At 46.2% G+C, this 23,920-nt stretch overlaps 1 protein-coding gene across 1 annotated transcript; it reads left to right on the top strand.

Moving 5' to 3' along the window:
* The first annotated feature begins 14,297 nt into the window (after positions 1-14,297).
* LOC135399840 (excitatory amino acid transporter 3-like) lies at positions 14,298-20,989 on the top strand. The gene is made up of 10 exons (XM_064631579.1): positions 14,298-14,383; positions 15,000-15,320; positions 15,477-15,775; positions 15,837-15,879; positions 16,446-16,497; positions 16,576-16,762; positions 17,497-17,695; positions 18,324-18,556; positions 19,376-19,510; positions 20,815-20,989. The coding sequence occupies exons 1-10, from the start codon at positions 14,381-14,383 to the stop codon at positions 20,915-20,917; spliced, it is 1,575 nt and encodes a 524-aa protein (XP_064487649.1). The 5' UTR covers positions 14,298-14,380; the 3' UTR covers positions 20,918-20,989.
* The last annotated feature ends 2,931 nt before the right edge of the window (positions 20,990-23,920 follow it).

Here is a 23,920-nt window from a genome sequence, read left to right as displayed (position 1 = left end):
CAACCAGTATTAACCGACAACTGAAACAAGAATAAGGTAAAGTTTCCGGTTCTCTTTTATTCCTGCCATGCTTCTCGAGGTCCTCATATCGTTTTATCAAATATGTGTTTACTTGAGACGGCGCTGTATTAGATGTCCTCTACGAAGTATGACGTATAGCTTTCGTACGCATTTTCTTTTAGATAAAAAACAGAAGAGAGAGAACAAAGAGGAGAGAACGTATACGCACATTCATTTTCGGATTTGAAAGAACGCGTCACTGTACATCCCTGACTGCTTTATTCGTCCAACAGCACTTTGGTTCTCTCTGATGCTTAATCCGTGCACTATTATTTCCAACTCATTCCGACGCGATGACAGCGCTCGTGCTTTCTGGATGAGAAGCACAAAAGCCTCTGCAATAATACCTCCTCTCGCCCGTAAAAGCTTTTGTACACAGTCGTAAACGAACGACGCAACGCGATTGGTTGATGCTTTGACGCACGACAAACATAGAACACGGATTGTTCGAGCCTTTTGGATTATCCTCTACCTTTGTGCACACTGCCACTATAGGGTTTCATCAGCGGCATGGTCGAGCTATAAAGCGTTCGTTGGTGGTTGCCAAGGTCGTGCTGAAGACTGAAAGGTGGTGGGTTCGAATCCTACCACCGGCTGTGCTGTCAGAAGTTTCCCGAATACTACTTTCCAGACGAATGTCGTCACAGTTCCCCCTGAAGTCGGCCCAGGACGCATACTAACCCCCCTGCCCCCCTCCCACTCCTTCCTGCTGTCCTCTCTCCATATCTGTCGTATTGCCAATTCCACTCACTGACACGTCTGTACGCCGCTCGTAGCCACAGTTGCTTCGCGGCGCTAACACACACAAAAAGAAGAAACTATAGGGTTTCCTTCTTACAAACTGATACTTCCCAAAGCTTTTTAAAAGCTTTTTCGCTTTTTAAACTGATACTAACACACGTTTTCCCATTGTTCTTTGGGACTTCATCACACACAGCCTTTAAACAATTCAGAATGCTTTTCTTTGCATTCAGTGTAATCATAATAATACAGATACTTGTAGTTAGTGTCGTGTGTTCTCAGGTGGAACTCGTTAACTATGCCCGAAAAAGGTAATCGCGTGTTTTCAGTAAAACTAGAAACCTGCGGCTCAATCAAGTGATCGTAAGCAGGCAGGCAAGGCGCAGGCGAACTGATCGCAAGAACGACAGCACCATCGCCACAGCCGTCACCGCCACCGTTGTTATTTGATACCAGTGCTTGATACAATAGGCAAAATAAACAAAAAAATATCCTTACAGACTGCCACCTCAGGTGTAAAGCCTAACTTAATTCGAGATGAAATGAGAAGGTGTTCACGAAGAACGCGAGGAAATAATAATAAGAAAGTCGTTCAATGGCCCAGTCGTCGAAATTACCCTCGACCCCCTCCATTTGGAACTTCATGTCGTTCGCGATAGGAATTCCGACCCTAAATAGTCGTCCCGTATAGAAAGGCCTCCCCGACATCACCATCAGTGCCCACTCATTTTTCTCATCTCTTTCAGGATTTGGAATCCTCGACGTGAATTTGCGGCCCCTGATTAACGTTTTCGCCAGCGAGCCGTTTCGCGAGCGGCTCTGTTCTTCACAGGCAGACTTGTACGTATCTTGAGTACGTACTCAAAATACAGTATTTTAAATACTTTTTCCGGTATTTTGGTACTCTACTCAATACTTTTTTGCGACAACTATTTTTAATGTATTTAAAATACGTTTTTCGGTATTTGCTACTCAGTACTCAAAATACTTTCCTTCCTCGTCAAGCCATATCCAGCACGCTTCCCGCCGTGCCGAGATTTTCAGCTCACTGGAATTTAACCCCCTTTTTCTTCGTTTTCTTTTTTTTTTTCGGGAATTCGCGAATCTGTCATTTATCCTCTTGTACAATAGGCTGGTCCCAAGCCTGGCCTTGCTTCTCAGTAACCAGCTTCGTCAGAAAACCGTTCCTATTAATATTGCCAGGTGAATCACCAGGGGATTAGGTACAAGATAATCCCGGCATTTATTTCCTTGGTCATCAAAGCAATAAACACGTGCCAGAGGTTGAAAGACCCGAACCGACATACAGGAGGGATTACGAAGTTTTGGGTCAGAACATATCAACAAAGTTTACTTGGGTTCACCAAAGTTCACCAAACATTACTTGACACCAAGACGTTGCAAATGAAAGATATGCATGGCTGATGAAGTTTATTCCTTTCATTTGTAAGGCCACGTTCAGAATACGCGTTTCACTTACTGCTAATACTAAAGTACTTCTTAGAGTATTTAGTACTCTACTCAAATTACTTTCAGTTTTGAGTATTTTGTACTCTATTTTAAATACTTTTTCCGTAGAGTATTTAGTATCTTATTTTAAATCCTTTTGCGCAGTATTTTGTACAAGTCTGTTCACAGGTAGCTGTGCGCCGCCAAAATATCTTGCTTCATTATAGTATCAAGTTACGGTATACGGCCGCCAAAGAATTATAATAAAAATATAATTACTAGATGAAGCGTAGCGTTTAGAATGAGCTGCGAGTCAGACGGAGTGCACGGACAATTGTGTAGCGCAGGGTTAGGTTAGAGTCACTACATATGTGCAGAGCCGTATATCAAAAAGGGAGTCTGGCCATTAATGGGTCATGCCTATACCTGATGGTGGTGGTGGTGGTGGTGGTGGTGGTGGTGGTGATAGGGCTTGCCGTTGTCGGCCTCACGTATGTGGGCAACGTCACGACTGACGCCCTGCCTATACCTGAAGCTCCACCCACTCTTTCAGCTTTCTGACCAATGAAGTGTTGAAATATGGGACGTTATCAATCAACCTATCCTCACTATTTGTCCCCCTATCCAACATGGGCAGCGCCATTTTGGGTGGCAAGTGGATTGGATGGGATTGAAGTGGATACCTCTCGCTATCTGCAAAACTAGTGGATTTTTGGTGCAAATTTGATGAACGCCACCTAGAGAGCGTAAGGCACGTCAGGAATTGTCGTCTGCTTCCGTCGTTGTACCCACGGAGGAAGGAAACACAGGAGCGGCCGTTTCGAAGAGATTTCCGTGGGACCCCTCTGGCGGTCGCCCCTGTCAAAACCGCCATTACTTCCTGTCCACCACGTGATCCTCTCTAAAGTTTCGGTTTAGCAACGCCTTGTTGCTCGCGCTGCTTTCCGTGCTTTTATGCTTTTCCAAAGTCATTTACTCTTAAAATGTGAGCACCATTGCGGAAACAACATTTTGTTAACGTGTTCTTACCACGCTTGCGGCTGTCGTTCAACAGAAAGCAGCTCCCCCTGTCGCGTGAATAACGTTTCATTCGTAAGTACGTACTTGATCGGTTTGTTTCGTATCGCTGGTCGTGAGAGAGTCATCTTGAATCGTTCGTTTGCAAGCTGGCGCTGTGCTACAGCTGCAGATTCATCTGATTTCCTTCATTGTTGTATAAGTTTGATTACTGGCATGCTTTACCACTTCAGCAACAAACACAAACCGTGGCCACGTCGTCACACAAACGTCACTGCCACGAATGATGTTTCTACTACTGTCTGCTTGTCCTGCACACCGTGACCGATCTTGTAGTAGAAGGGTAAACCAAAAGTATACCTCCGAACACACAGAAATAAAACTGGACGCGCGGCGCTCATCACAAGACAGATACCTGAGCGTCTGAGCTGCAATCACGACTCCCATACCCGGCCTGCGCATGCTCTTGGGGTCAGATGAGCGGTCACATGGTAGACAGGAGCTAGAGCCCTGCGCGGATGAGGTTTTTGGCATCCGCATCCGACCCGCATCCGCACACAAGTTATCCGCATCCGATCCGCATCCGCACCATACACAACAGTTTACATCCGCATCCGATCCGCTGAGGAAAACGCACCATCCGCATCCGATCCGCAAAAATCCGCATGTTTCGAAAGACGCGTAAAGACCGCCGGAAGCATGTTGGTATAATTTCGGATGCCTCCATGCTGTCACGGAAGGACAAGCAAAGGTAAACCTTTCAACAAACGCGATATGGAGAGACTTCTGGAACGCGTGGAACGCTACCTCGTCGGCTCTCGCGCGGTTCGAGACGCCTGAATGCCTCCTCTCCCGTCTTGGCGCCGTGCATGGTCAAAGGTGAACCAGAACATGCGCTCGCTGTCGGCTGTCGGCGCGCAATGCAAATAAATTGCGGGTGGAAAAATGACAGCACGCGGTATATCCGCATCCGATCCGCTACCGATCCGCTGCCTTCGTATCCGCATCCGACCTCGAGCCATCCGCATCCGATCCACACACCGGAGAAAGTGCTAAATTTTCATCCGGATCCGCAAGTATATTGCGGATATCCGCGGATATCCGCTTCCATCCGCGGATGGTGCAGGGCTCTAACAGGAGCACCCCAGAGTGCAATGCGATGCTGGCACGCCCGTCCCCATGGCAAAAACTTGGAAGGGCCGCTCCTATGTTTCCTTCCTCCATGGTTGTGGTTAAAGTATAGGGGGAAAGGAGGGAAAGCCACATGGGGCGACCTTATAGGGACTATCGGATCCTTCGCGGTCGATTCTGAAACTATAGTGCCATTTTACTCCTCGTTCACCACCGACAATGACGCTGAAAATCCGACGGCGAATTAATAGAATTGTTTCTGTGCAATTTAATGTAATGCATGCCAAAAGAAGACGACGGATGTTGAGAGCATTCCGAAATTCCCTTTCTGGAAATCGGAGAAAACGTCACTCGGACAAGGCCAATCAGGAAGCGACAGAGAGACGTTGGCGTCCGACCGCCGGGCGGCAGTGATGGCGTCTGAGGGTCGCGGAGCGGTCTGAGATCGGCTCGTGGAATTCTGTTTCTGGCTGCCGTCGTACGTGTTTGTACTGTTAGGAGAGTAACACCGTCTTCCACGGAACGTGGTCATATCAGCAAATGGTAAGCGAAAGTCGGCGTATTTACCGAGGCCTTTTCACTGAGTATATTGCGGTGCTGACGCGAAGCAAACGACCTCGGAGACAATCACCTGCGCTGCGCTCCGATTCGTGTGCCGTCAGGCTTATTCTGGCTTAGCTGCAGAGGGAGCGCGAATCTCGTTTATTTAATAAGTAAGCTGTTTATGGAAGAGAAACTTGGCCAAATTGACTGTGAAACCATGCCGAACATTACCATATGGGTCTCATGCACACCTTTCCGAATGCAATAGATCCCTAACGCGGGAAACGATTGACGACACGAAATTGATTGGGCCACGGTCAAATCCAGCTGGCCAACACACTGCCCTCTACTCGCCTTTCTGGACACTGTAAGACATCGGTCCTCACCGTGATTATATTATCACCAAATTACCTCGAGCGATCTCCTGTATAGTGACGAAACATCCCAGGCACCATCAAAATAAAGCGGCGTTGTCGCTGTTACGTACACATCTAACAACAACAACAACTACTACTTTATTTTGATGATGATGATGATTGGGGTGCTTCGTCGCCGCAGACGATACTCAACCCTTTTGGTGAAAATATGACGACGTACCTCACAGTGAGGACCGAAGTGTGACATTGTGACAAAGGCTATAGTACAGTTCTTTTAGGGTAGAGCGTCGGTGGGCTATTTGGTAATTAGTAACTTTCTCACACATAAACACATAATCAATCAATCAATCAATCAATCACACTGAGAAGGCCAGAGGACCTAGCTGATTTCGAGAACTCTTGCAGAAAGCGCGCAGATATTGGTTCAGAAAGAGTGCGGGTAATGAGGAATATGTTCCAGATTTTTCGAGTCATCTCGCTGTCGTTTTGTCTCATACATGTCCAATTTTTATCCGACTTCTGATTAACCACTTTCCGCTGCATCTAACAGAGTGTGCGGGACTCATGACTGGACGTTGCAAGCGATCGCTTACAACTGAACAGCATATTTACGCTTTGCTTACGCTTTCCTGCCTGTTGCGTGACGACGGTTGTCGATATCTTCCTGCCATTCGTGCTCGCCTTCTGCCTTCGCACAGTCTAAAACCCAAGTGGAGTGTGCTCCCTGACGCGCAAGTTGTTCTTCCATTCCACGCGACATACTTCCCCAAAGCTGGGAGACGTCGTGTAATTACATCTGCCTTAATTCATTTTGATCCCAACTTCGTTCATGTTGCGCGAGAAAAATATGAAATAAAACTGTTCGCATTTATCAGGAAGTGAATCTCCCCGGAGTTTGTCTTCAGAAGCTCTGCCTCGTTTGCATCAGTAATTAGGTACGACAGTAAAATAACGAGGGCGTTATTTCACAGGCGCAGGGCAGGAAGTTCCAGCGGCCCGTGCTCTCTGTCGGAGAATTAACACGCGGTTAATCTTTCAGCGTCACACTATCTAAGAGAAAAAATTTAGGGGTCCCTCTCCGTTGGTTGGGCTCGCGGGGTTTTGGGCGTGGAATTTACTTCGGTGACTTATAATTTACTTCTACTCCCCGAGATTGCAGTTACTTTCCATTGTAGTCCCCCGTCTCTGAAATTTACTCCCATGTACCGCAAATAGTCTCTAAACTTCCGTGCATCTATAGTACTATATTTCACTACGTTAACGAGTAACAATTAAACTGATTACACTAACCGCGATAATTGATTACAACAATTGAATTGATTTAAGCCCTACATCAAACCGTAGCGCCGAAACATTCCATGAAATTTCTCAAGTACCACCAGCCGCGTATTCGATCGGAAATACGCAAATTACGTTAAAAAAGGAGTGGTTTTGAGTGATTTCAGTCCTTTTTGGGGATTATAGATACATTGCCACAACCATATTAGTCCCTTTCAGGACTAACTGAACAGAAGGTCATGCGACTTTAGTCAGGTTATGCGAAGTTTATGAACTATATTCGCAGTACTAGGGAGTAAATTTCAGTGCCAGGGGAGTAAAATGCAGTCTTGGGGCGTAGGAGCTGTAGTTACTCCCCAATTTATCCCCCCGCCCCCCTAGAGTGTACTTTTGAGCAGCTACGAAACCTGACAGCAGTGTCAATTCAAATTCGGCGCAGTGAAGTAAAGTTAAGGCGCCATCTCAAGAGCATAGAGTCATATGCAAGAGTCATATGATTTATCTTCGTGATCGCACTATACGTTCCTAGAGTGTGCTCGAAGTATTGTCCAAAGGACAATAGCCGCTATAAAGCATGGTTCCCGCAAATAAAACGAGTGCACGACGACACTCTGGTTGGTTGGTTGGTTGGTTGGTTGGTTGGTGCTCTTCGGCTAAGGTGCGTTGCTGTGATGGTGCATCATTTCCGATAGAGGTATAGTGGCAGAGATAAGAGGAGACAGGCACGAGCGAAAATATAACCCAAAAGCGTACTATGTCACGACAAAGGATGCCAGTAGCTCCCCCTCTAAAATGTAATTTACGGTCCACTTTGTCATTTCTCAGGAGGCGACAAGTTCGAGAAATGCACTTCGTTAATTGGCTCTCGTTTCCCATCTGCAGCTGCGTGCCGTTTTGAGTCATGTCTGTAATAAATCAGAAGGGCGACTTTTATCTCTGACTTCAAAAGGACTGCAATTAGATCACATGATGCGTCACATGTAGGGTGGGATGCAATTTCAATGATTTACTCCTCGAGAGAAATAGCGGTCGACGTGATGAAAAATAACATACTTTAAGGGACACTAAAGTGCAAAAATTTCTCCTAGCGGAATGAAAGGTGCCGTTACTTTGACAGCAATACAAAAGGAATGGGAATTTATTTGTCGCGTCGTTCGTGATTCATGATCGATAGAAAGAACGCAATTTATGCTTTTTCCTCTCCCTCTCATTCTCAAGAAGGGAGGGCAACGCGGAACGGCCAGTCATTGGTTTTCCTCAAACGATTTGACCAATCATCGCGGGAGGTCGTGTGAGGAGACCAATGACAGGCTGCTCCGTATTGCCGCGCTTCTTGTGAAGGAGGGAAGATCTAAAGCGCTAAATTGCAGTTTCGTTCGCGCATAAATCAACGCAACGCATTTATCCCGTTCCTTTTGTATCGCTGACGGCATCGTTAATCCCACGAGAGACATTTTTGCACTTTAAAGGAGCAATGAGGTGACATTTAACGTGGCTCGAAACGATGCCTCATTCGTCAAACTGTCTATCAGGAGCCGCCGTGCAAAATATTTTCGCTCTACTGTGTATTATAACCGCGCAATCACATTTACAAAAACAGCCGGAGAAAGCAGCCGCAGACGGCCGACACGATCCTGGCGTGACGTAGCCAAGTCCTTGTGCCTTTTATCTCTCTTTCTTTTCAGCTATCTGCTTGAGTTGTGCCGCTCTACGTCACGAGTCACGTGCCCGAGGGCCACGTTACGTCACGAGTGGAGGATTTTGTAAAGGTGTGCGGGACACCGAGGCCGCGCTCTGTAGGTAGCCTGCACGCGTCGTTCTTTCGCAGGAGGTCATTTTATTTTAAAAGCAGAAAAATTTTGGGGGTCACTTCAGTGCTCCTTTAATGCCCCTTTAAAGGAGGTGTGATAATTCGGTAGATCTGGTTCGCGACCTCATACAGGCGTTGTATTACACGCCCGAGTGTCGACGAAAAAAATGGTCATTCTTCTATACGTGTTATGTAGAGTGCCCGATACAAGCCATTTGAACAGATTTCAGCACAAGGCCCTGACGCCAGAGGAGCGGGAGCCTCGTTCATTCCTATTGGTTCTTGTAAGACACATGACCTCTCCCGCGGCGCTTTGCTGGCGGAAATGCACGCCTCGACATCCGAGACCGATGAGTCACGGTATTCGCGGTGCCAACTGCTATTGCTATAAAACTTGAGAGGCATGTTCCTATTGATGCACGTGGGCGTCCCTTACATCTATCCAACATAACTGGGGACGTTAAGTGAAGTTACGCTGGATGCTTTGTATAAAGACGACCCTAGGGAACCTGCGGATTTATTCGATGAAGCCTGCGGACTCCTGAATCTCGTAAAATTTCGGGAGGTCGGCTCATGATAACTCTCAAAGCATATATATCACATGAAAAGGATGATTTGTTTGTTAAATCAATGCTATGGTGACTGACTCCGATTGGCCCCTGATCTCTGTCACTGCCAACATACCACGCGCTGATAGAAAAACGAAGACTATAAAGCTATGGTCTTTCTCTTGTTCGTAATCCTGTCTGCATGTCAGTCCCCTTGGTTTGCACTCGATGGGAGGTGATGAATTGGGCTCGATGGTATCGGTTCTTCTTCTTCTTCTAGTAGTTGGTGTGGCACACAGCCAAGGGCAATAGGTCGCGGATCAATGCGTGGGTGAAAGAGAGGATGATGACAGGATGAATGATACAACGGCATGGAAGACGGCTGATGGAGCGCTGGAGACTATATATGCGGTTAACGTTTGGTAGCGTTAGGTTGAGTCGCTCTGCATTCCTCGTCTTTTGTCGCGGTCATTTGCAAGTTACTATCCGATGGGAGACTTGAGTCATAGAGTCTATACCTGCGAATTAACTTAACTTCTCGCGACAGTTTCAGTCAATTTCCTAGGGTTTCCCATGCTAGAAAGAAGTTAGTGAACGAGGTAACACTGCCGGCGCCCTTTTTGGTACATATGCGAAGAGGGTACTTGCGAAATTCGCCCATTAGGGGAAGCTCTATGTGTAGTCTGTCTGGCGAGCTCTTTCACCGCCACCAGCTGTGTGTCAGCGCTGCCTAATACGCTGAGAGCCTTCTATCGGTGCATTTTATATCCACGCATCACAATATCATTGAACAGACTACGCTCTTAAAAAAAGTGTGTGTTGAAAACTTATACCCCCCCCACGTTTTTTAAGAGTATTCCCCAAAAAGGAGTTCTCCGTTTTGGGGAGTACACCCTTGCCACATATATTACTCGCTTTAGAGTGTACAATTACTCCCCATTAGCCTCGTTAAGGAGTCTCCTCAAGGGGAGAGATATATGTGGCAAGGGTGTACTCCCTAAAAAAGGAGTTACAGCACACCCCCTTTTTTTAAAAAGAGTTTATATATGACACACGAAACTTCCATTTTCGTTCCTCGTAACCTAACTTCTTCTAGCTGTATATGTAGTGATATCTGATTGCCTTCGTCTCATATAGTACAATTCCTTTCCTCCTCTCACGTGGAATTAATCCGTGCACATTCCGCGGCCGATCTGGCAGCGCTCTACTAAAAATATTATGATATGGGAAAACAGGATTGGCGTCCAACTGCGAAACTGTCCTAGCCTGCTAGACTAGCCTGCTAAAATGTCCCAGAATTTGGCTTGGAATAACAACGAACCAGAGATTTAAGGACTCAGTTTATATTTGTTAGCGTATTTTATTTCGAAATCGCGTAGGCTTTGTATTTGCCTGCTCCCCGCGGGACTAGGGCTTGCGCGTTATGTTACGACAAAGGAAAAAGAAAGTCAACCTTATCTTCGAGAACAAGGGCAGCTTGGTGGCTTAGCATTTTCCATAGAAATATTAGCAGCCCTTTTCTCATAGGAAAGGGTTTCTTATGCACACTGGCCGCTAGACCGATGTGTTGTATATTGGTGTCGGCCGTGTCCGATGTGTTGTATATTGGTATCCCGATCTTGCTACGAGTCTCCAGGACTATTTGTAATTGACTGACACGCTGTATTTCTTGGGCACAATGCGACACCCTGTAAATTTGCATGCACGTGTATGAGTATTTTACGCGAATTAATGCGTATGTCGACGATTGCACCACTGCGACAACTACAGGTCATCATGATGTAGGAAAACCAAAAGGCACGGACAAAAAAAAAGAAAAAAGAAAGAAAAAAAGGACAACACACACATAGATCCTCAGTCTGACGATCCGTGTGTGTGTGTTGCCCCCCCCCCCTTTTTTTTTTCTGCACTATGAATGATGAAGTACCAGCTTGCCTGCACTCTCTCTTTACTCTCACAGGTGATCACTTTCGGTGCCTTCTCACTGAGGAGAAGGGCTGTTGTAAACGTGAAAAGAGAGCTCTGTATTTCCGTATTTCCTGTATTTCAGTATACGCGAGAGGAGTCGGGTCGTGCGAAGGCGAAGCGAAGTGGATAATGTCCGTCTTCTCTATCATATTCGACATAGAACAGAAACTTCTATATTCGGCACCGTCTTCAGCATTGGCAGCTTATTTAAAGGGTTATTGTTTAGGATTATTAATGTCCGGCATTGTGAATGTCCTAACTGTTCTAATACCCACACAGTTCGCAATGCCCTATACAGTCATTTAATTAGTCCGACTCTCGTTCGGCAGCTATCCTCTGAAAAGGGCGTCTAGAGTGTCAAATTTCTCGGTACCATCATTCACGAGAGCCTTTCCATGCACGAACATATTGAGACGACATAATGGGTTTTATATTGCCACTCAGGGGCCGGTCTCCAAGCCATAACGTCATTCTTGGGAAGTGGCTGTATGGCGCTAATAGTACGGAACATCCTCATCACATACAAGAAAGGAGTAGATGCAGTACAATAGATGCAGGCCATGATATACCAATTCAGTGGATTGATGGACATACAGGCATACGGGGTAACGAAGCTGCAGATGAGCTTATGAGTTAACAGACACAGCGCACTTACCATCAACAGAGACATGCTGCAAGTCAGAGGAAAAACCTGTTGAAATTGCTGACAGAAGCAGAATACATATGGAGAAGGCAATGGTTACAAGCCGACAGTCGTTCATCCTTGCTTCACCATGGTGAAGCAAGGATGAACGATAGATATACCCGGAGCTGAAATTCCATGTTCCGTCCAGCATACCGCGACCTATTCAGACACTTTGGCACTGGTTTCGCCTTAACGTCCCGTATGGTCGACAGTTTCGCCATAAAGTAATCAGGGCTAGTGCAGCAAACTGTCCGGTGTGTGCAAAACACGGAGCAGGTGTGTGGAGCTGGGGTGTGGAAAACACTGAGCACATCCTCATGCACTTCACAAATTATGCAAACCAAAAAGCTACATTGAAATCTGCTCTCGACCGCTTGGACAATAGAACGTTCGATACTTCGATATAGTAAAAGTAGAGTTTATGGGTGTATGGGAAGTTGGGATCCCAAGAAGAGAGATGCAGCGTGGTCAGCATATTTTTAAACTTTATAGTGAGCTGTGCTAGGCATGTGTTGTCGAGTTATTTGTTCCAGTTTTAGTTCGTCGCGATTCCGTTCCCTTCTGGGGGGGATTTATTGATAGAAAAAAAAAAAGGAAAAGGAAAGATAAAAGGGGAAAGGTCCCTTCTAGGGGATGCATATATGCACGTGCATATGCAGTTCGGAGAGAAGGAGGGGTGATGTTTTTCTTTCTCCTTTTTCGTGGGATTAATTCATTTTGGTGTTCATTATGGGAGTAGCAGAATTCGTCGGGTGACGAATTCAATTTCTCCATCCTTTTTTAACATTCGAACTCAAACTCAAACTGAGACAGTGTCGCATATTAAAGAGACTGTGTCAGGGTCAACCCTAACAGTCCCGCTTTGTAAATATAACACTGTGACAACATACGCGGTAAAGACTCATCGTAAGAATTAACTCAATGATGACGACGTTGCCCGATAGAAGGACAGCCTCTGTCCGAAATATCGGCTTTTGTGTGAACCATGTTAAATGTGACACGAATGGAGAATGTGACGTAGGCTTTTCACCACATCGCGGGATTTTACGCTTTTCAATTTTTAACGCGGGCACCTTCTCAAAGGCTCCAATGTACGTTTGCTGTTGTAAATGATGCTGAGTCATCAGCCACAACTTGCGCAAAATAATACATCAACATTATGAAACGATGGGTTACGGCAGTCGTTTACGATGTCTCGCTTTCACTATTCACGAACTATATAATGTCCGTGAAACAATGATATGTCGTGACCGTCACACATTGGAATGAATTTTTCAAGCTAGACACAGTCTGTCTTCACGCGCTGATCAATATCGGACGTTGACTGCACATCGCCCTTAATGTGGCTCAGCCTGGACTCGATTCAGTATGGACGACGGAAATCGACCGTCCAGAATAGCGCTACCTACGATGGCGCCCATAAGAATGACCGGGTGCTCCCATTCAGAGGTCAGTATCCTTGTAAAATGGCTCTGTGGCCATAAACGCTGCCCAAATCTGGACAATGTATGCGGAGAAGCCTCCAAGTAACATCTGGTTCGGAGTTGACTCACCCTGTTTGGGATGAGAAAGTTGGGAAGGAATGTATGGTAATCATAATAGCTGTCTTGCTCCTGACCAAACGAGGCACGATATTGGGAGAAGTTACAAACAGAGGGCGCTGGGAGCACTTGGTTCGTTGCGGTTCTCACTGTCATGCACGTTCTGGGGAACTGCAACGCGGATAATGCTCAAAATGGCGTATTATAACATATATCTGGTATAATGTGACAGTGGACCGACGCATCATGGGAGTCGATTATGGGTGACGCTTGACGAGGCTAATACTTCAACATAACGATAGGCTTAAATGTAGTTAAATGTACACTGCAGTACACTCTATCTTAGAATACTTCGGATTTTCTGCTCCGACTACTGAAACCCCATTCATTAAATCAGCGAAGCGTTAACCTTTTTGGGGAATTTGCCTCGCAAAAGAAGTTGTTTTGTATTGATCTTCAGCGCGCAAGCAACACAAAAAAGGGAACCGTATATACGCAACACCGCTACGCCCTTTTAACTGCGTGCCTTTATTGCGAACTTTATGTGACAAACTCGGAGTTGGCACAAAACATGTGTGATATTAAATCGTTAGTTCACCACATGCACTAATAAAAATAACTGCTACAGCTTTTTTTTCGCATTACTTCGCAAGTCTTCGAAGCATCGCTCGACCCAGGACCATTAATTAGCCTTTTGTCGGCGACGTTTGCTTTTGCGGGCTCGTTGATCACGTACCATCAGATGATAGTAAACATTTATTCTCCCCTTTAGGCAGCATGTATTCGCCGATAACGCTTGACGATAACTCTAACAACGGCAATTTGGCCACACGCGAGCAAACATTTATGTTATCTTTTTCTTACTAAGATACGGGTTTCAGTATTTGAATAAAACAGCGTACGAGTATGACACATTGGCTGTTTGCCCGGGTTAGTCGTACTAATTATTTTTCGCGTCGTTCACTTCAGTCTTATCGGGCCAAATTTATTGTAAATGTTTATTGACTTGGACTGGATTTATAATTCACCAGTTTTTTTAAGAAAAGAACAGTTCTAAAGAAATCCAGGAAACGCGCACCGTACAAGCCACGGCACTTTTTAATAAAACGCGAGCGAGCGAATGAAGACGACGCTCAAATGAGCACAATCGTCATTGCCACCCGATCGACGTTTCGTTCCATTGCTGAGCTCTTGCGGCACAACGTCAGTTTATACGGCGACAGCCCTTACCAATGGTATGTTGTTTAGATGTCTGGTGCACTTAACGTCCTGTGCACCAGACTTGCTTTGACTTGCAGACTGTTGCTTTGATGTCTCTCCATACCGGCGGAGCCCACGTAATCTGCGGAAAATATTCGCTGCAAGTCAGGGACGAAAGTAATCTCGAAAGGAGTCAATCATAGGCCAATTTTTGCTCCCTATTTCAATCGAATTAGCAATACACTAATTTTGACTCCCTATTTAGGTGGAATTCACAATACACTACTTTTGACTCCCTATTTCAGTCGAAGGAACAATACACTAGTTTTGACTCCCTATCTCATTCGAATTAACCGTACACTAATTTTGACTCCATATTTCAGTCGAGTTAACAATACACTAATTTTGGCTCGCTATTTCAATCGAATTAACAATACACTAATTTGTGTAAGTCTTCGAATAAGCTCTTTGGTTCCCTATTTCATACGAATTAACAATACACTAATTTGTGTGAGTTGGCCTTTCTTCTCGAGACTCGTACAACCTGGTACAGATATATGCAAAAGATTGGGGAGGTTTAGTTTAGCGATTGCGTGCGCTCCATTGTTTGCTTGCTTCCGTTTGTCGCAATTGTTAGTTCTCAATACGCAGTTAGACGAAGAAAATCAGCTTCTTCCCGACGAGAAAGAAGTCCAACTTCAGGACCCTTCCTCGAAACCTCAACCCAGCAAGGAACGGCAGTCGCATGAACAGCAACCAGCAGACGACGTACGACATGACGATCAGTCGCAACAAGAAGAGCCTGCCGCGGTCGGCGGCGAAGAGAAGACTCCTGAAATGACTGGATCGAAGATCAAGTCTTCGTCCTTCCAGATGGGTCTTCTCACAATACTCATGGTGATCGGTGTCATCGTTGGCATTGCTGGTGGTCTCATTGCGAGGAAGCACGTCAAGCATCTCACGAAACGCCAGGTGAAACCGGGTCCTCGTATCGTTATTCGTAGCTGCGCAACTTCAACTTTCCGTGGTGTAACAAAATACCAAGCAGGAATTATCCTAAGAACCATACTTCAAACTGCACTCGACATGCTATATGTCACTTGATCCATTATACTACATGCTTTTCAGCTCATGTACGTGTCATTTCCTGGCGACATCCTATTGCGGCTTCTACGCCAGGCCGTCTTGCCTCTCGTGACGGCCAGTATTGTGGCAGCTATTGGAGTCGTTGACATACGGTTGGCTGGTCGAATGGGCAAGATCGCCGTCATGTACTTCACAGCGTCCACCATCGTCGCGGAGATCGTGGGCATAGTACTCGTGGCCAGCATCAGGCCAGGAGAAACGAGCACTGGCGACAGCGGAGACCAGCCTGCTGAAAGGCCGAGAGTATTCCTAATCGCAGACGCTATCCTAGATATCATACGGTATGTGTCACTGATCCGCTTAAGAGCTTTGACGAATGTGATTCCGTAACGTCCGTTCCAGGAATCTGGTGCCACCGAACATCGTAGAGGCCTGTCTGTACACGGTGCGGTTTTTTCTTAAAGCGAACTTTATAATAGCCATTAAAGGGAAAGCTCGCTCCCTGACATAGTTTTAGCAGGAGTATTCGACTCAAAATAAATCCCCCATCGACATACTTCCAGAGTTATTCTTATCCTGTCGTAACGGTCGACTGCGGACCCGTAACTACGGGGCGGGGCAACCGGAGAATCTTCTAATCGGCTCGCTAGACGTGTCAGCGTTCCTCTCCCACATCACCACCTCACCTCTAGCGGGTCGCAAATAATAGGCCATTTGGAGTAGTCCCGGGACTCAGCAGGAGAGAAGGAAGTCACGTGCCAAGGCCGCGCGCACATTTCCTCACTCTGACGCCACGCATACGTCAATATCCGCGCGCGAATTTCAAACTGTGTTGATTCGAATGACTTAAAACGCGGAATCGGGGGAAAAGTGAGAGGGTCTCGGTAAATCGTGGAAACACACTACACGTGGAAACAAGATATCTAACGAATTGATTCTTGCTGGTTCTGTCATTGCTAGAACTCGCCAAATATCCTTATAGGCACGTCTCTTTTTCCCAACATTTTGCAGTGGGCCACGAAAATCACGATGCCTCAAGAATTCAACTCGAGCGACCCAGGGAGTATGCATACTACTTCGCACCTATGTCCTAAACTTGAGGGTGTGAAGTTGTAACGACACTTTTACTTTGTGCTCGCAGATTGGACGGCGGAGACTGCGGAGTTCGTCGTAGACCGTGTTCAAGGCACCAACATACTTGGTCTTTTGACTAGTGCAATGGTATTGGGCAGCATTCTCGCCGCACATTCACAACGATCTGCTCCGCTAATCGAGGTCTTCGTGGCGCTCAGTGATGCCATGTTGGTCTTCATACGCATTCTGATGTGGTAAGAAGTAGAGATGGGACGAATCAGGAATTTTCCGAATCCGAATTCGAATCCAAGGAAGGTTCTGCGAATCTACAAAGCCTACGAATCTCGAATCTGTCCAATCCTTTCTTTAAAAAGAGTTGAAAAAGCTTGGGGGAAAAATACTTCTACTGAATAGTGTTTTGAAGCAGAATGTGATATCTTTAATGAAAAATAAATTAAATAACAGTTCATTTTCAGGAGAAAACATACCCGTGTATTTCGTTTTCAATGTATAATTGATTTAACATGTTGTTCATCAACTACAGGAAATACAAAAACTCTCGTGTCTGAATTCTTTCCATAAAGGGCAAAACCATGTTACTTTTAAACTCGTAATGGAAGAGTTGTGAACAAACAAATAAGAAAACACGCGCCGGCCAAACAGGCTTTCGGCGGACTCCGGAGGCGCCAATTTTAAAAAGAAACAGACAAACTTGGTTGGTGGATTCGAAAGCTTCGATTCGCCTTGGGCACTGGGATTCGGATTCCCGAATCCCTGTTTAGGATTGGCGGATTCGGTTGACCCATCCCTAATAAGAAGTATCCTTCACGGAACATTCCGCCAGGCGGGGTGGGTGGGTGCGCGACATAGTGCTGTCCTTGTGTTCCGTGTGTCTTTTTTTTTGTCCTTTAATGGTTAGCCTCATCGAGTCACTTCCTGTGACTTCTATGCAAACGTCTTTGTAACCCAGTGCACTGTCTTTACCCAGGTACGCGCCCGTGGGAATCTGTTTTCTTATCGCCCACCGCATTTTGGCCACTCCTAATCTGGGAGAAGCGTTGGTCCAAATGGGAATGTACATAATCACTGTGCTTGTGGGTCTTTCCCTTCACGCGTTGGTCACGCTGCCCACCTTCTACATCCTCTTGGTCGGGCCACGAACCCTTTGCAAGTTCTTCGGTGCGATGGTAAGGAACGGTTAAAGTGGTGGAAATATAATTAAAAGTGCAGTTTCCTACCCAACGCCACATAAACGCTGCGGCATGCTTCGTTAGGATGCTCTGAGTCCCCGTGCAGGATATTTCAATTAAATTCGCAGCCAACTAGTTACAATTCAGTTTTATAGCCAGCGCCTTCGCGGCCGTGGGTTTCGCTGTTATAACGTTCGGTTTCTGTTCCGCAGAGCAATTTGATTTGAGGCAGATCTCACCACCACATAGTCATCAGTTCTCAAACACCTTTACCTCAGTCGCACATCCTCGTGACGTACGGTGCGGTAGCTATTCTTATGTCATTGTGAAGCCGAAATCGGATGTGAACATGCTGCTTGTTTTTCTGAATGAAATGGTGCAAATGGTACCTACACATAACGCGCGACGCTTCAGGTGTTTCTCGAGCAATCTACCATCGTCTTTACTAGGCACTCACGTGCAAATAGTTGCATTGACATACCTGCAGTGTTCATTACCCCTTCATAAAGTATGTATCAAAGTTTGTGCCGCAGCAAAACCAAAGTTTCACCTGAACCTCGATGTCGTAAGTTAGATGTATGCTGAATCTTCCACGACGCTAGCACGATATACCCATTACATACAGGTGACCCCGGCCATGACGGCTTTCGGTACGTCTTCTAGTTCGGCCACCATTCCGGCAACTATTACGGCACTAGAGGACCGGATGGGATTGGATCCTCGTGTTGTCCGTTTTATGATCCCCATCGGAGCTACGGTCAACATGGACGGCGCTGCATTATACGAGGCGGTTTCCGCTATATTCATCGCTCAGAGGAGAGGCATGGAACTGGACGCAGGACGCATCCTTGCTATCAGGTGAATAGAACAAATCCTAGATTGTTTCATTATCGTAACACTGCAATATAATCAGTTTTCTGAAAGAATAAATCTCGCTGCACAGTTTTGAATGGACTCTGGACTATCAGTAATAAATATATAAATAATATAAATAATAAATACTGTGTTGCTAATAAGAATATGGCGCCAAGACAACACGAAGAGAGAATGAGGACAAAACTTCCAACTGTTTACTACGCAAGGAAAACCTACAGGTTTTTCCACACGCCACCTACCATTGTAAACATCTTTTCACATGGAAGTTCACAATATTCTTAGTAGTGATGTACCAACTACCCCAAGTCTCCACGTTGATTAATCATCTTTAGAGTACAAAAGGGATATTTTTACTAGTAATGTACCAACTCCCCGAGTCTCCACGTTGATTAATACTGTGTTACTTATACCGTGTATCCACACGAGCGACATCCTCACGGAATATTCTAGTGGAAGAAAAATGACGGCGACGATCAATGAAATTGAAATGAAATATCGGGAGCAGCGCCCATAGCAGGCACCATCGACCCTGTCGTCTGCTAGGTCGGCCTGTCGTCTGCTATAGTGTGGCTGGGCCACAGGGTATATTCCCCGTGATTAGAAGAGCACGAAAAGATGTGACGATGAGCGATCGCACTCACGGGGCAGCAGAGAGCTGTGACGTTTTGTGCGTCTTCCGCTGGAATATTCTCGGGAATGTCGCTCGTGTGAATACACTAATATGGCCGGGAAACCGTACAAGGAAGACTCGTAAAAGCATTCGTTAGAAGAACTTTCACGTGACGCATTTCTCTCTAATAGTTTGACGGCGACACTTGCGAGCGTGGGTGCCGCTGGAATTCCGGGCGGAGGTCTCACAACCATGGTGCTTGTGCTCGAATCTGTGGGGCTTCCTGCGGAAGACGTCAGCATAATCGCCACCGTCGATTGGTTCCTGTACGTTTTATATTAGGTCCAGCCCGTATGAAGTTAAGGCGACTAGAAAGCGAAGAAAAATTACTCGACAAAACAACTATTAGATGACAGTTTCCCTCTGCTCTCCTCCTCAAAAAGCATGGCATAGCGGAGAGGGTCCGATTTGTCCAATCATCGCGGGAGGTCGTTTGAGGAGACCAATGACAGGCCCCTCTGCGTTGCCGTTCGTCTTGGGAAGGAGAGGGAGGGAAGGCGTAAATCGCGGTTTCGTTCGCGCATAGTGCCCCTTTAAGCGCCCGCTACACGGAGATAGCGACGCTCGCGCTGCGCATGCGCTGTACGCAATGCATTTTACTCCGATCGTACCCATGCTATCTTTGGAATTTTAAGTGGGTACGCTGGATCATATTTCGTGCTACTCTCGTGCCATGATAGACAACGCGAGGCCCGCAGTTTGCAACATCGACGCGCAGTCAAGGCTACAGGTACAATGCGACTCTGTGGAGCCAGCGACTGAGGCTTCCCACGAGAATTGAATTCGTGCTCTCTATTGCGTGATCTGTGTGAATGGGCTGCAGATGCAACGCCATGTGCAGCGTTCGACCGTAACATCTGTTCACGCATAGTGAGAACCATGCGCTGTAATGCTGGTCCAGTTTGGAAAGGACGGCAGGCTGTAGTTAGCTGTTTGCTAGCGCTAAAGAACCACTTAGTATCCACAACACACGCTAACTGGAAGCAGGCACGTGGAAAGCCGAAAGAAAAAAACTGCGCGCCAATAATCTAATTTGTGCAAGCCAAACCCGCGAAAGTCAAGGGTCAACTGCACAAACGTATGTAACTCATACCTCTGTTACACGGAAGCTTTCCCAATCGTCCGTTCAGCAAATGACATTTGACCCCAACTACATTTGGGTGGTGTTACACCGCAACGTCAAGTGTCGTCGACATTGCAACGGCAGTTGGTTGCAACTGACTGAGTTAGTCAACAAGCAGAGCCGTGTGACCGCAGGGGACTGCCATTTAGTTGAAGGGTCCTTGGCATATGTTCAACTGATATTGCTTTCAACGGCAATTTCAGAGTGCCCGTGTAAGAGTAGTATCAGACGGTATGTGAGAGAACAGGGTCTAGTTTTGCACATAGTACTTTGTCCTCTCACGTGCATTTTCCACCATTCCAGAAATGGTGCCTTTCGGTTGGAATGTGTAGTAAGATACTACATGACTCGTTCGGAATTCGGGGCCACAATTTGCAACCGCAGATGGGCAAGAGCCTTAGTGGCATTATCTGCGCTTCTCTTTGTAGAAATAATCTCTTTTTGCAGGGACCGTTTCCGCACTGTGGTGAACGTAATGGGAGACGCCGTGGGCAGTTCTGTCGTGAACGCCATCTGCATAAAGGAACTTGAGAAACATCATCAAAAGTAGAAGCGGACTAAGAAGAAGTCACGCGCAGCTGTTCCATAAGCAAAACTATATTATAAAGGAAATATTCGCCCAGCTAACGTGACACAGGGTGAACATGGCTACAAATAGCCATGATGAAGCCCAACAAGAGACTAGCACTGAAGAACAACACACACTATATCGCAACTCACCACTCAGCTTTGCTGCTAAATGGACTATTTTTACAGAAATATTTTTGACGTATCACTTTAACATGCGTACCCCCACACGCCAAGCCTGCATTTCATTTCTGCAAAGTCGACTATCTTTATCACGACAGTTCGTAACAGGTACCAACTAGCCAGAGCCATCACATTGGCGAATTCCGCTTGTCTTTATCGTGTAGCGCCGTGTTAATTCGTAATTCGTGATAATTCGGCGTAGAAACGATAGGAATAGCCACTGAAATGCGACGCGTATTGCACTGAAGCGACCAGTGGAAGCCTTTCTGCACTACAACAACCAGAGGGATTCGCCAAGGCTTCATGAAAGGCTTTACAAAGTGTTGCACGAGAGAGTGACCCCTAATTAAACAAAATCTACGTGAGGTAACAATTGGAAACCTTCTGCACGACACTTGTGAAGCTTTTTGTTACCCACCTTTTTTGTTTTGTTACCCCCTTGTGCGCTTGGAGACTGGGAGGTCCGCGGTTCGAATCCGCGGGCCGGCTGTGCCGTCTGGGGTTTTTCCTGGGTTTCCCTCAGATGTGTAATAGGCGTATGCCGGCACAGTTCCCCTGAAGTCTGCCCATGGACGCAGCCTATCCTCCCCCCGAGCGGATTCCGCTCGGTCTTCCACTTCACCCTTACCTCTCCTCCTCTCCACCACCTTTCCCTTCCCGAGAAACATGCCGCCTAATCAGGCAGGCAGACCTCTCGGGTTCCTCCCAACGACACTCCTCCTCCTCCCCCCCTCCCTCCCTTTTCTTCCCTGTTTTTCTTACGCTGTTTCCATGCCCAGTGGGGGAGTGTCTTCGGCCCGTGCTGATAGTCCCGGCACTGCACTCTTAAAAATGAACTTCACCACATAGCACGCTCCTAGCCAACCATCATCTCGAATGACAACGTTCTCGCCCCTGGTTTGCTGAAAACGGGAGGAGGAGCCTATCTTGTGCCGTGCATAATGGCACAAAATAGGCTCCTCCTCCCGTTTTCAGCAAATCAGGGGCGAGAACGTTGTCATTCGGGATGATGGTTGGCTAGGAGCGTGCTATGTGGTGAAGTTCATTTCTAAGAGTGTGCGAAATCCGAAAGCGCGCTTGCAGAGATGGCAAGTTTTCGGGTGTCAAATAATTGGGAATAGCTGAAGCAACTTTAAATTACGATTGGAATATAGCATGTGGTGGCCACGGACTTTCTAATTAACGCAAGAAAAAGTTTCCGTGGCAAAATTAGCTCAACTAAGATAATTAGCCTAATTAATGAGGTACATTCATGCAAACCTCCTGTTTGGGTGGCAAAAACCTTCATAAGTGTCATGCAGAATGTTTCCCATTTGTATTTCACGTAGATTTATTTTATTTTTTGAATAATTAGGGGTCACTCTCTCGTGCAACACCCGGTATAAGGAACGGAACAGGTTACCAAAGCCGATTAATCAAATCACGGTCGCTGCTTATTTTTCCTCGAAGAACTTGTCGTTACCAAAAATCCATAGACACAAGGAGGAATGCAGAGCTTGCGTTGAACCTTTTGGTGTTCGTTTCTGCCCTTCTATAACTTACACACCCGGTGTCCTCTATACCAATATTCGGAGCCATGCAGAAGTGCATAGGATTCTGTTTATCACAATGATATTGCGCTTAGACCGAAACAGTGTTTATTGTGCCTGAAGGCTATACACGGCCGTAACCCATAGCGAAGAGCAACTTTGAAAGCTGTTGCAGAAATTGCGCTGGCTCCGAGGAGCTATGTTTGGTTCAATATTTACCACGGGCTACCTTCCTGAATATCTCTATCCGTATGACTGTGTCGGCGCGGTTTGGTACGATATTGCAGTACGTGTCAGCATAATGGGTACCATAGTCAACAGGCCTTGACTCTCTATCGGACAGTATGTGCATGTATGGTAGTAGAACCTATCTAAACAACGCAGCCTGTTTACCTGTAGCCGTAAACGTCTGTTTGCAAAAGACTTATCTTCCATGTGCGTGTTTACGAAGATCAATGTTGTAGGTCATGCAGCTTTTCGGGTAGTTTTCCTTCGAAAAATTTTCCCGTGCAATAACTAGTAACTTCTGTTACGGGGGGGGGGGGGGGGGTGTAAGAGCCTATTTAGTACATGCATGCGTCTTTTCCTCAATTCTTGACGCAAAGACACTCGTTAATCAATCTCGTTAGTCACTTCATTAGCCTTCCTCTCTTGCTTCGAAAAATTTACCAGTAGGCCAAAACTGGATCACAAGCACGACCATGGAAGCGAGAGTACCCCTTTCTATATTCTATTTTGTGACCCGATGCCGCAAAAGAAGTGGTCTATATTATACAGGATGAAACGACCAAACGAAAAGGGGCTTACAGTATCGACTGGAAATTACTGATGTTCCTAATAAATGCTTGGAGAGGTTGGCCCCTTGATCGGCTCTTCTCATCTTTCGCACTCCGCAACCCCGACGTACCCCTTCATTACCGTTAGTTGCAGGCAGGCTCTGATAGTCGTGGTATGAAAATATATTCTACCTAGTGAAAGGACCTTTTGGTAGCTGAGGCGAAAAGGGAAGATGAAGGGTGGGACTATGTGGTGCTTTCTTCACTCCCTGGCACAGCGTCTGCTGATACACGTCTTTAAACCTCGGTAATAATATTTCCGATTCAACACACCAATAATTATATCGTCGACATAAAGTGCCACTTGTTGTTGCTGTTGACTCTACATACGAGAACCTTGCTCATAGCGTCGATGCAAACCTATGTGAGCCTTGCACATAGCTTGATGCTCGATGCAGTGCACTCGCTCCTTCGCATTCTAGTATATTTCACATTGTA

The sequence above is a fragment of the Ornithodoros turicata genome, chromosome 7 (genome assembly GCF_037126465.1).
Source record: "Ornithodoros turicata isolate Travis chromosome 7, ASM3712646v1, whole genome shotgun sequence".
Taxonomy (NCBI): Eukaryota; Metazoa; Arthropoda; class Arachnida; order Ixodida; family Argasidae; genus Ornithodoros; species Ornithodoros turicata.
This window is presented reverse-complemented; position numbering and strand designations above follow the sequence as displayed.

Excerpts from the sequence above, each read along its gene's own strand:
- LOC135399840 (XM_064631579.1), top strand. Across the intron at positions 18,557-19,375 it reads GGACGCATCCTTGCTATCAG|TTTGACGGCGACACTTGCGA; the intron begins GTGAATAGAACA and ends TCTCTCTAATAG. Across the intron at positions 19,511-20,814 it reads GCCACCGTCGATTGGTTCCT|GGACCGTTTCCGCACTGTGG; the intron begins GTACGTTTTATA and ends CTCTTTTTGCAG.